General features: G+C 38.8%; 1 protein-coding gene across 2 annotated transcripts in view; it reads right to left on the reverse strand.

The window, feature by feature from the left end:
• LOC119902538 (choline transporter-like protein 5-A) overlaps window positions 1–12,842 on the reverse strand; it is a 49,916-nt gene that overhangs the window by 15,336 nt on the left and 21,738 nt on the right. For both annotated transcript variants that reach the window (XM_038718800.1, XM_038718798.1), the window contains exons 2-4: window positions 12,173–12,221; window positions 9,832–9,905; window positions 1,786–1,870 (exon numbers count right to left, since the gene is read on the reverse strand). In XM_038718800.1, the coding sequence (XP_038574728.1) occupies window positions 1,786–1,870; window positions 9,832–9,905; window positions 12,173–12,221 (208 nt within the window). The remainder of the gene's footprint in view (window positions 1–1,785; window positions 1,871–9,831; window positions 9,906–12,172; window positions 12,222–12,842) is intronic.

Here is a 12,842-nt window from a genome sequence, read left to right on the forward strand (position 1 = left end):
GTATCTCTCAGTCACACATCCCAGTGAATCCTCTGACACACACCCTTATCACTCTCCTGCAGCCTGGTGAACCAGATGGTTTCACTTATTACTATAGTTGCATCAGTTTTTTAAGGAGAAGTTTCTTTTTGGACCAGTCCCATGGAGAATTGAACGGTATCAGGCACAATGCTGAGCATCAGATTTAGATATTGAAGAGATAATTGACTAGACTGATATATTAAATACTTGTACTGTAAAATTTTCTAATTATAATTATTTTCATTGTTCCTAGTAATTGTTCCTCGAAAAAAGGATTAAAACTTCACGTTTTTTTTTGTTTGTTTGTTTTTTTACATTTGATACTTTATTTATTTTTCTTTGATAGTGATTTTGTATTTGGTTTTTGTCAATTAATATATTTCTTTATTGATCCTAAACATAAAATTACTTCTACATATTTTTGACCTAAGGCGCGGGCGTGCGCACAAACACACACACACACACACACACACACACACACACACACACACACACTTTTACTGTTGTTTTCTTTTGTATCATATTTTAAGCGTTGGCAATATTGTTGTTTGACATTCATGCCAATAAAGCTGAATTGAATTGAATTAATTGTTTACAAGAGACAAAGAGAATGGGTATTAAAACTGCCAAATGCTTGTACTACTATAATTTTGGTTTCCTCCCAAACAGAGATGGAAAATATGTGTCCTAATTCAGGGATTGGATCTTCTGAAGTCTGCATTTTTGGCCAGAATACATCACAGCAGGTTGATAAGTTCTGTCCCATATCAAAGACTCCTTCAAATGCAGCCAAGGAATGCAGCCTTATTTTGCCTGCATTTGGAGGACAGAACCAGTGTATTATTAGCAGCCTTGGATATCCCATAATCCATTGTGCAGCCTTGAACTTGTTAACTGGAGACTAGAAATTCTGCAGATAAATGGAAGCTGGTATGGATATATCTACCACCTGTTGCATGATTTGTTAGTACGTTAAAGCGAAAGAAGAGAACTGTAAATTCAGATTCCATGGAACATGTCCCAGTTTATTACTGGTATGTGCACTTTGATGGTCATTTGAGGGCCACTTTGTGCAGATTATTTGGGGAGGAGGCTCACTGAAAGACCAAACATCCTAGAATGTTTGTATTCAATCTTAAGAAGAATGTTTAAGTAAAAACAGCCTTGAAAATAGACCCACAAGTGGCCATTGCAGCGTACAAATTTGCGCTCTTTCGTACTCACAATCACACTATTTTGAGTGCATACCATTACCATTTTGGCAAAATGCAGTGCACTATGAGTACCCAGAGTGTGGAACGTGGCTATCACACCCTTATCAACAGAAGTTTAAAAAATCACTCTAAAACTAATTAAAGCAATGATAAAATATCATAATATCATATCATAAGCTATTCTCCTGAAATATTTCAGTCCAGACTGCAACAATTATGTGATACTGGCAGCATGAACATGTTGTACAATATCTGATTGCTACTAAAGAAACTGCTTGTGTAAAATGTTCACCTATAACTCAAGATCAGCCGTTAACTGTCCATCTCTCTAGTGGAAAGGGGCTTCCTCTCTGGACACCACTGCGTCTATACTGACAGTTCTGAGAAACCTGCATTTAAATCTCAGCCTGGTCTCACTAGTTAGGTATTAGATACAGGCATTAATATCACAACACAATTATATAATAACCAATTAATAATAATGACCTAATAACAAAAGTCCCTGCAGGGTTTAAAGGGATCTGGTGTGTAGTGTGTAATAGTGACTTACGCATTGGTAGTTCCCTTCTGACCACAGAACTGGCCATAACTGTCTGTTGGATGGAGTACCTTCCTGGGATCCCCATGTAACCAGGCTGGACAGACAGACAGACAGACAGACAGACAGACAGACAGGTCATTTCACTGAGAAACAGGAAGCAGATATGCTGCATCCTATAAGCAGTTATACAGTGTGGAGACTAGAATTAGGCCTAGGACTGAGACCTCCAGTAACCATGGGAGAAATCTGTATTTGTGTGTGTGTGTGTGTGTGTGAATTATGAAGTTTGCTTTTTTTCAACCTTCCACTATCCCTCAGTGCCAAAACCCTGCAGTGGGATAAAATAATCAAACACAAAATTACAAATAATAACTAATAATTAAAGTGTAATTCCCGGCCACATTCTCCAAACAAATAGGAGACAGCATTTCACCAGGCTACTCTCTAAGCCATTCTGCTCCTCGGATCTTTTCTAATCACATCTAAAGTAAGAGCTGATCTTTCTAATAACCTCATGAATTAAGCTTTGTCCATTGCTTCAGCACCTCTATTCAATCCCAGCTTCCTGGAGCCCAAAAAAGGGGCAGGACCTAGCTGGCACAGCGCTGCATCAAAGTGTAGAGATAGGCCTGGCTGTGCAAGACTAGTTTTTTGTTTCAATCTCTTTCATCCTTAAACTTGCTATTTTTAGTGCATAATTGCGTTCACTTTGACAAGTTTGGCATAATTTTTAGTGCACCATGAGTACCTGGGTGGTACACTCATAATGGTCAAAAAGTGTGGACATTTTTTTAGGACTCCCGGTAGAGTGGACCACTAGCATATTTTAAAATTTGTGAAAAAAAGTGGATTTTGTATAATATGGGATCTTTAAAAGACCATCACCTTGTATGATGATCTGCGGTAAGGGGCTTCTCTCTGTCACTGTTTAGACACGGCTGACAAATATGTGGAATAATAAACAGCATTGATACTAATAGTTGTAGTGGATGGGCAGATTTCATCATGTGTGTTTGGGGGGGGGGGGAGAGGTAGAAAGAAATCAAAAGGATTGGCAAGCATGGGATGCATATTTCATCATTTGTCAGAATCAGATGTTTATATCATATATAATATATCATTTGTATCAGTGTGTTTTCTTGCCAGAACTAAAATTCTGGACTAATCTTACACACTGTACCTTTAAGTACGGTAGTATTGTACATCATTACTACAGTACATTTCAACATACATTGTGTGTTGTTTTGAAATCTAAAATCAATGTAAAATCCTGCAACATGTATTAAGAGTTTTGGTCGCATTAATGCAGTTCACAGGTGAGATGTAGTTCTAAAGAAGTGGACTCGTATAGAGAAATGTGCAATGTTAAAAAACAAACTGAGTGCTTCTAAAGAGATAGGTTACCTTTCTCCTTCATGCGTTGTAGTAATTTGCTCCTATGCTTCGCACCTACAGTTTCAAATTCTCTATTGTCATATTTTTTGGAAAGGAATTTGTATCCTAATGTATCCTAATTGTATCCTAATATATATATATAAATATATGTCAATAAACATGTTGAAACAGACAAGCCTTTCTGCACAAAGGAATTAGGACGGAAATGTGGATTTGTTGAGTGGAAAAGTGTTGACCTGCCTCTGTAAAACTAGTAAATATGGTCAGCTTTAAAACATTTATAAATGCACAGTTCAGTAAATTGGGTGATGTAATTAATGACAATGGTAAGAGTGAAGAGATTGTGTTTATACTTCGTGTGTGTGTGCGTTTGGCAGTGATGAAAGGAAGGAAGGGGTTAGACAAAAGACAGATGGGGGCTCAGTACAAGGTGCAGACGGGGGGAGGGGGGGGGGTGCTTGAGAGAGTGAGGGTGATGTCATTAGGAATGATGTCATCCGTGTTTGGTAGTAAAAGAGCTGGAGTGGAGTGATTTAGGAAACAACCCTCTTGTAAGTAAGTGTGCGCCTGTGAGTGTGTATGACTATGTAGTTACGTCTGTGTCCATGCTCTTTATGCGTTAACCCATATAATCACATACAGTGGAGAATGTGTGTGTGTGTGTGTGTGTGTGTGTGTGTGTGTGTGCGTGTGTAGAAATGTAGGCTAGTGTGGTAAGTAGTCTGTGTGTAAAGTAGGATTAGTGGATTCATGTCTTTATAGGCTGATGTCACCAGTAGCCCTCAGAAACACACATACACACACACACACACACACACACACACACACACACACACACACACACACACACACACACACACACACACACACACACACACACCCACACACACACCAGTGGACCCTTTCTCTGAGCCACTCACTCAGAACTCCATTAACCATGTCTGCTCCATACTGCTCTTTGGGAATGAGCTCATACTAAGATATGAGGCAACACACACACACACACACACACACACACACACACACACACACACACACGCACACAAACACACAAGTTCGTCCCTCGATCCCTGTGGGGACATCTCATTGACATAATGAATTCTCTAGCCCCTTACCCTAACCTTAACCATAACAACTACCTGCCTAACCTTAACCCTTCCCCTAATTCTAAACTTAATGCCATTGTAACCTGAACCCTAAAACCACGTCTTAACCCTAAAAAAACCGTCCGTACCATGATGTGGTAGTAGGAATAGCACTTGCTGTCCAAATAGCAGTAGATGAGAACAATATTTGCAGAAGCCTATTCGGCAATAGTGGAGCCAGGATAGATGGCAGTGGCAGATAAGTTGCACTAGACAATTCTGGTTCTAGCAGCCTTTTAAATCTTTTTGCATGTAGGAATGAATAAAAAGGTGGTAGAATATACTGTATGTCATTAGTTCTGTAAATCAGAGTTTCAGATACTTTCTATTCTGAAAGGAATGCAAATTCAGGAGAAATACTGAATAGTTTGGACATTTTTGCACATCTTACATAAAAGACAAAAAAGGAAATCAGCATTTGAAAGCTCCCAATGATCTAACCCTCGGGTGAGATACATGTACAAGTAAATGGGAATAAGAGAGTGAGAGTTGGGACAGTGATGATCTCATACTCAGAAGCTCTGCCTGCTGTTTGAGAACACAGGAACAGGAGACTGCAGCTAGAGCTTCAGGAGATTCTTACATTAAAACTGCCTTCAGGTAAAATGATGATGAAAGATAACGTTTCTGACTGTGCCAAAGACTTATAAAAATACTATATTTCTTTGTGTGGGGACAAAGGATTTGTGAAACTTGTGAAAGTACTGAATTGTTCAGCGTCTAAGTGAAGCAATTCAGGAGTTCAGGAACTGTTCTCCTGGGGTGCGTTTCCTAAGAGCAACGTTGCTAACTACGGTAGCAACTTCCTTGGTTGGAACTATACAGTTGCGACACAACTGTTTCCCAAAATCCTAGTTCGAACTATGGAGGTAACTAAGTTGGTAACTTACATGGTATGAAGCATCGTTAAGCGACTGGTTCTACTCTGACAACTATGCCGTTTACCAGCGGGAGGAGGTCAGAGTTAACTGGTTTTATTAAATTTAGTTTTTGGAATTACAACTTGATTTATCTTCACTCGTGCATCTTGGAAGCTAGCTTCCGTGCACATCCGGTTCCACTGTTGCTGTTGATGGCACCAGAGTTCTGCTGGACTACTACCTCATTTTTATATAAAAACCGGACAAAGCTGGACATTACTTGGAGAAAACAAAGCGAAGATGTTGAACTACCTGGTGAGTTTAGAAAATCTGTGTCTGTCGTTGTACTTTACTGTGAACAGGTTAGCATAGCACACCCCTGATCCATCCGAGCTCCATTCAGAAAACACGTATTTTAAAAGTTGTCGTCCTGCTGACAGACCTGAAAAAGTATGAATTCATATGTCTAACAAAACGGAATATTGTAGTTATTTCGGCATCAGTTTGATCCGTTTATTTAGCTTTCGGTGTGAACGCAGCTTTAGGAGGTGGATGTAATGTGTTTTAATGTGTTTTAATGGGAATTTTCGATAGTTTGCTGTAAAAAAAAAAATTTAAGGTGAAGTTTTTTCAAATGTAGTTGTAAAAGTACTTTTCATTCTATTTGTCAGGTCAAGGGTAGGGTTGCATTATTTCAATACTAAGTAACTTAACGTAGACCATCTACAAACAGCAGCTGTTTTTCACACAGATTACCCATCTGTTCACAATAACTTAATTTAATATCAGTCACCCAGCACAAAGGTTAAAGCACAAAACGGAGAATGTAAAGACACTTAATATTACTTTCATGTATACATTTCTAGGCCTATGAGGAAGATGAGTGTTCTTCAGTCTTCATTACAAACATAAATATAAAAAGGGACAGCATAAAATTCATTAAAGTACTGTAATGAATAAAGAACTCACAGGATTTGAACCCGTGTCTATCTCAGTAGAAAATTTCTTCGCTCAGCCACTTATCACACTGAGCTATTCTCAAGATTTCAAGAAATCATTTGCGGCCAAGGGATTCATAATAGTGTTAAAGTGTTGAACTGAAGATACTTGCAGATTAAACCTATTTTACTAAATGTCTTGTAATCGCTAATAGTTCTTCATTTTTCTATGAAAATGTTGCTATTGCTATAAAAAAAAGCTATAACCTATATTTAGGCTAAATTAAATGATTAGGTTATATATTATTTAGATTTTCTTGTTACTGCCAGTACAACTATAATATGAAAAGCCTAAATAATAAGTTAGCATAATAATGTCACTTAATATCAGAATATGACAACGTTTTGTGAGTTTTGTGCTGTGAAAGTCAGACGAACACACCTTGAAACATGTTAGTTCGAACTATGTTGGTTAGTTCAAACCACGGTGAAAGTTTTGGGAAACTGTTCAGATGTTTATTAGTTATGATGCATTGTACCAAGATAGTTCAATGCTACCTTCCGTGGTTGTACAGGAAACTCACCTAACACCTTTTTTACTCTTTTTTCCCCCCCTGTCACTGTTCTTTTCAATTTCTATTTCAGGTCATGTCTCCCTGGGCACTAGTTAGTGTTGATATATACCCATGTTCATTTCATATTTCTGTGATGACCATTCAGCTTTTCACATTTGGTAGAACTTTAATAAAACGGTCTTGATTATAAACTAGTGGTTAACTTTGTGAAATGTTGCGTTTTGGTTAGCAATAGGCAACAAAGGTACTTGGTTAGATTTAGGAAAGGTTCATGGTTTTGGTTAAAATAACTATTACTTAAATAACGTTACTCACGTAACATGACTAAAAACAATCAGGGTTGACTTTTTATTTTACGCTGGAAACGAACATTTGTCTCCTGGAGTAAAATGTCTGTTTTTTGAGTGCCCATCCATCCCAACCAACTCCTCACTCTGACTTTTCTGTAATTTATACTAAGCTTACTTTTAGTATTGAACAATGACGCTAGAAGGGTTCCCCCAGTAAATTGAACTATGACGTTAAAGGCTGCCATGTGCGGTAACAGATGCCGAAGGACATGACAAAGTGTAGGTAGGCCTATTTGACATCCTGTTCCATGTAATGGACGCTAAGCTATCTCCATGACAAGTGAAAAATCTGCATTGTGTTCATGTCAAATGTTTGAAGTAAAATTTAGACCGTTATCTTTACATAGTTTGTCCACTACTGACCATTATCTGTTTATTTAACTTTCAAATATCAGCCTCAAAAATCCAGAATGGATCAGTGACCAAGGCAAAAGCTTAACTGAACCTTATCCTAGACTTTTTAAGGCTTTGAATTTCAAGATCTACCCGTTGGATAGCAGAAGCATCTGCAGCTCTTAAAGTGGCTGAACAGTATCAGAGTTTTAGTGTCTCAGCTCGTGAAGCAAAAACTGGGCTTGAAGTAGAAATTGGACGGTTTCGTATGGAGCTGTACACTCGACATGAAACATCCCTTTTCTTCCAGCTCTCACATCAAATGCTTTAATTCAGCTTCCTCCTCGACTTCCTGCTGTGACTTCAGGAGACCCTGAAAATATCAATCAGCTTTGGCAACAAAGAGATTTGTATTGCTCTCTTATTATCTTCTGTAAAGGCTCGGTCTCTATCTCTCAGGAAAGAAACTCAGAAAGCCTCCCAGTGGCGTGCTGTCTCTCCCTTCCTCTCTTTCTTTCTCTCCTGTCTCCTTTCCCAATCTCTCTCTTTTATTCTCTCCTCTTCCAAACCACTATCCACTCACACAATCAATGAGATCGAGGCACATACAGAGAGGAAATATATCAGGGAAAGCAGTGATTCCCACTGTAAATGGAGTAGCGGCTAAATCTACAGTTAAAGCCACTGAGGGTTGCGCGGATAGACGTCTAATTGACACGCTCGCCATACCACCATAGTCAACTAGTGTTATTCTAACTTTGGACAGGTTTGTGCAGAGACAAAGAGGGAGCGAGTGAGCGAGGAGGTGCTGCACGAATATATGCTCCTCATATGATGTACGCCTAGATGATAATGTTGTTTGCATCTTAGATTGTGACACAATAATGGCAGCAGCTACTTACAGCTCTGGAAAGAACGCTTCTCTCCCTCGTTCTCCACTCCTTCTTTAGTTTTGGCTATCAGCGGACATGAACAGAAGGTCCGCTACCATTAATTAACACATTAATGACTTTTGATCCACAATGGCTTAGAATCTGACGAAGTCTATGAAAGCTCCAGAACAACTACCATGTGGACCGTAAAGTGAGATTGTTTTAGTCAACTATTGTTTGTTTCCAAGGTAAAGAATGAACTCTGAAAACAACATGGATGAGAATTCCTCAAGTTGCACCTAATAAATGGAAATTTTAATATCTGCAATTCTATGACAACAGGGCAAACTCTATCTACCGACGAAGATCATGTGATGTGATGGAAATGGATGAAATTGTTTTGTCATCAAATTCCGGCCCTTTTCCACCGCATGGTATCGGCTCAACTTGCGTCGACTCTACTTGCCTTTTTGGTTTTCCATCAAGGAAAAGTTGTACTTGTACCTGCTGCCTGGTAGGCCTAGTTTCTGTGTGATGTGAAAAACCCTGCAGACCGCTGATTGGTCAGAGAGAATCGTCAGAATTCACTGCATCATCCTTGTGCGTGCCTGACAGAGGCCAGCAACATAAAGTTTTATATTGTACAATTTTCGTTCATCACTAAATACACTTCTGAGAAGTTCCGAGGTGAGAAATCAACTGTGTAGATTTCAAATAGTGACAGTTTTACGAAAAGTGGCGGTGGGCGAAGCTCGTGCCAACCGGTGGAAGCAGCTCGTGAGGCCGGCTAGCCGCTCACAGAGCCCTCTGGTCCCACAGTCACACAGACCACTACAGCCAACGCAGCAGAGACTCCAGCAACAACAGCAGAGGAAAACACAGCTGTAAGATTTTCATACCGCTATTCTGTCTTTACATTCTGAGTAATGTTGAAACGTTTTAACTTAAATAAAGAGCTGTGTGTTGTGTGTGGGTTGTGTGTGCTATGACGACCAGCTATATTGAGGGGTACTATCTGCAATGGAAATGGAAAACGGACGGCGGGCCAAAACCGAGTAATGGAAAGGAGACTTTTGTGCAGCTTTATAATACTGTCAAATTCAAACAGGATGATATTAAGGGACCTTGTAGTGTCCTAAAATAATTTTGGTGAGAAAGTACAGACTTTTTACTTGCCTATCATGAAGAATTACAGTTATAAGCACCTATGGGACACACTCAGGTAAAACCCTATTGAAGAGTTTCATGGATGAGTAAACCAATGAATTCTGGAAAGCTGAGGTGATTCTCTGTGTACATGTGTCCAGCTGCAACTCAGTGTTTGCAGTGTGGAACTGAAAGTTCGTTACTGTGAGAACTTTGACTAAGACTTTGATTCATTTCTAAGAGTATAAATAGGGAGCTAATCTTTAAGTGCATGTGAATGCAGTCATATTATCATGGTGCGTGTGGCTAAAAGTTAGAGAGACCAAGAGGAAACAACAAAGATTGTATGTGTTTAGAAATCCAAAAGAGAATGCACTACAAAAGTCTGATCAAAGAGGGAACTGTGTGTGTGTGTGTGTGTGTGTGTGTGTGTAGACTCACCCACTATCCCCAGGGCCACATATGAGAGGATGACAATGATGAAGATCAAACAACATAAGACATCAGTGCAGCTTCTAAAGAGACAGAAAAGAAACGAGTTGTAAACCGCAGCAGCAATATTTTTGCTTTCATTTGGGATCCATGATTACTGTTCTGCCTAGTCGCTGGTTTGCTCACTCGCTCATTGCATGTTTCAACCTGTCTATATTGTTTTTGTTTATAGTGTGTATATACTGTATGTGTTCTCTATACTGTAGCCTGTATCTGATTTTATTATTGTATAAGTAAGCACATTGTGAGCAATGTACAATCCTGAGCCAAATTCCTTGTATATCTGTCTTTGTGAAATTTAAGCTTGTTTTCAGATGGCTGCTGGTTCACATACCCCAGATGAAGTGGGTGGAAGAGTGCAGGAAACTGAAGCCCTGTAGTACTAGAAGAGGAGCTTCATATTACAGATATATTAGAGAAGTTGAACACAGCTGGTGCAAACTCCACTTTACTATCAGTGTCTTCTGTTCATTTAGAACTTGCACAAGTCTTGGTGTTGATCTGCATGTTAATCTGTGTGAGAGGTTTCTACAATCATTGTAGTTATTGATGGATTTTACAATCCAACTTGTAGGCAAACAGGAGATCAGATCCTGACAGTAACAGGATACCTATTCTCTGAAAAAATAATAAATATGCAAAACTTAATCTAAGTTTATTGTGTTTTGTCTAATGCCAATTTAAATAGGGAGTAACAAGCTCATCTGCTGCTGAAACATGCAGGCTTAACACACATGGGCTGGTTATCACTTAGGCCCCATCCACACTACTCTGTACCAGCGTTTTAGAGGTGATTTCCACCTAAACGAATGACAACGCCCATCTAGTGGCTTTCATGTACTAGTGAGCATGCGCATGCCGGTGTAAACACGAAGCAGATAGTCTATTATCTCCTTACCTCCACAAGTCAGTAGTGGGTTAGTTGCTGATTTGTGCGCACAAGATGACACACGAGGGATCTACTTTCATGAACCCAGCTGAGTGGCCATATTGTCAAGTAGTCACGTGCCCAGTACAGCATGAGCGTGACAAACACACTTTTGTGGCGCATTTGGGCATGAGGTGGGATCAAAAAGAATCCATTTTCATACAATTAGGTGGATGTGTTAGAGGCTGTGACAATTATGGCCACTGTTTTTTTGTTTCAGGGAACACCACAATGTGAACTTGAACAACCTCTGTCGGATCATGTTGTGCATCAAATCTACCTGTATAAGAATTAAAAATGAATTATTGCCAGATTTGTTAAAAAAAACTGTAGCACACAGCCAGAATGGATGACACCGAGGGAGTTAATAGTGGTGAAAGAGTTTAACTTGATCCACAATTTTTCGTGGAACTGTGTCCATCTCCAACACGCCTGTTGATTGGCAGAAGAAACTGTGCAGAATAATTTATCAAAACGACTGATTTGACGTGCACATATGCACAGAGGTTTCTTTGGTTATTTTACAGTCTGATGCTGGTTGCATAACATTTAACTAGTGGCTCTGCTCTCGACCAATAAGTAAACATAAGTGCAGATATTATCAGCCGATATAAGCTAATTGCAGATCAATCAGTGTTTTTATAACAGCAGATAAATTACTTTATTAGGAATATAAAAAATAAATTGAGAGACATTGGAATATCGGATTTTAAAATCCTCAAATATGAAACTTTGTATGTATATTTGTATTAGATGTCTACCTAACAATCCCATATCAGGCTCTAAGCAGAATAAAAAAAAAATTTCCTGTGTGACCACATGCCAGCTGGCTGAAAATAGTAGAATATAAGTGGAAAGTAAAACAAAACACAAAAAAGGGGTTTGTGTGATTTAAAAAAGCCTTGTATCAGTGTGTTTTCGCTAAATTGCTCTGAGCTTTCGATCTGCTCTCAGCACTCATTGTCTTTGGCAGCAAGATTGCAGTACGCTGGGTGAGTCACCAAGATGTTTAAATTCTGCTTATATGCACCTGGGATGAACAGATAACATGCAGTCTTACTACTGGATGCTGTGTCCTTTTCTTCCAAACATTCTTTTGTTGTTGCTGGTTTTGGAACATTTTAAGTATAGAAATATGCTTTTTCATGTTCTTATGAGCACCATTATTTTTTCTATGGCCAGTTATGTTGAGCAGCTGCTGTGTTTTCAATATTTGCTGGCTTAGTGTGGACATAACCTAATTTAAGAGGAAGAAGAAGAATTATTTTTATTCATCCCTTGGTCGAAATTGTATTAGGAAATAATACTCAGACTAAAGTATCTCTACTAGTTTTTCCTCCAAAGAAGGAAGGATGGAGTTACCTTTTGTGGACTGGACCTCTGAAGGAAGGATCAAACTTGTGTGGCTCTCCTGGAAGAGAGGAGAGGAAAAATTGTTCAGTCAATCAATTCTAAACCTAAACTAAATTAAAATTCAGTTCATAGTCTTTCACACCCAACCTGGAAAACAAAAAGTCAATTCTAGGATACTGGTTTAGGTGTATCTTGCTCCTGTTCCCTGTTCTGAATTCTTATCTGAATTTGCAGAGTTCCTATTAAATTTAATCTTTAAAACAAATTGAGTTATTATTGTAGGTAATATTATTCATGTTGACAACAGTAGTCTTAGTACTGGGTTTATCTCATAATTAGATTCAATTGGCTTCTATCTGAGAGTTCATAAACCCACTCACTGTTTTAACCACACTCTCACTTGTCCTGGCGTATGGCATTGAAATTAAACATTTAATAGTCTTTAATAAACCCTTTTTATCTGACCACTATTTAATAACTTTTGAGTTCCTTTTGCTGGAAAAACGCCATTATGCAATAAATTCCTACACTAGATGTTTATCTGATAGTGCTCTAGCTAAATTTAAGGAAGTGATTCCATCGGCATTAAATTTAATACCATGTCTCAATACAACATAGGAGTCTCTGCAGGCTCGCTGCAAATTACATCTGAGGAACCTTAGAAACAGCTGTAAAACCT

The sequence above is a fragment of the Micropterus salmoides genome, unplaced genomic scaffold (genome assembly GCF_014851395.1).
Source record: "Micropterus salmoides isolate LMB-PRFRI ecotype aquatic unplaced genomic scaffold, ASM1485139v1 Ms_hic_scaffold_14, whole genome shotgun sequence".
NCBI classification, from domain to species: Eukaryota; Metazoa; Chordata; class Actinopteri; order Centrarchiformes; family Centrarchidae; genus Micropterus; species Micropterus salmoides.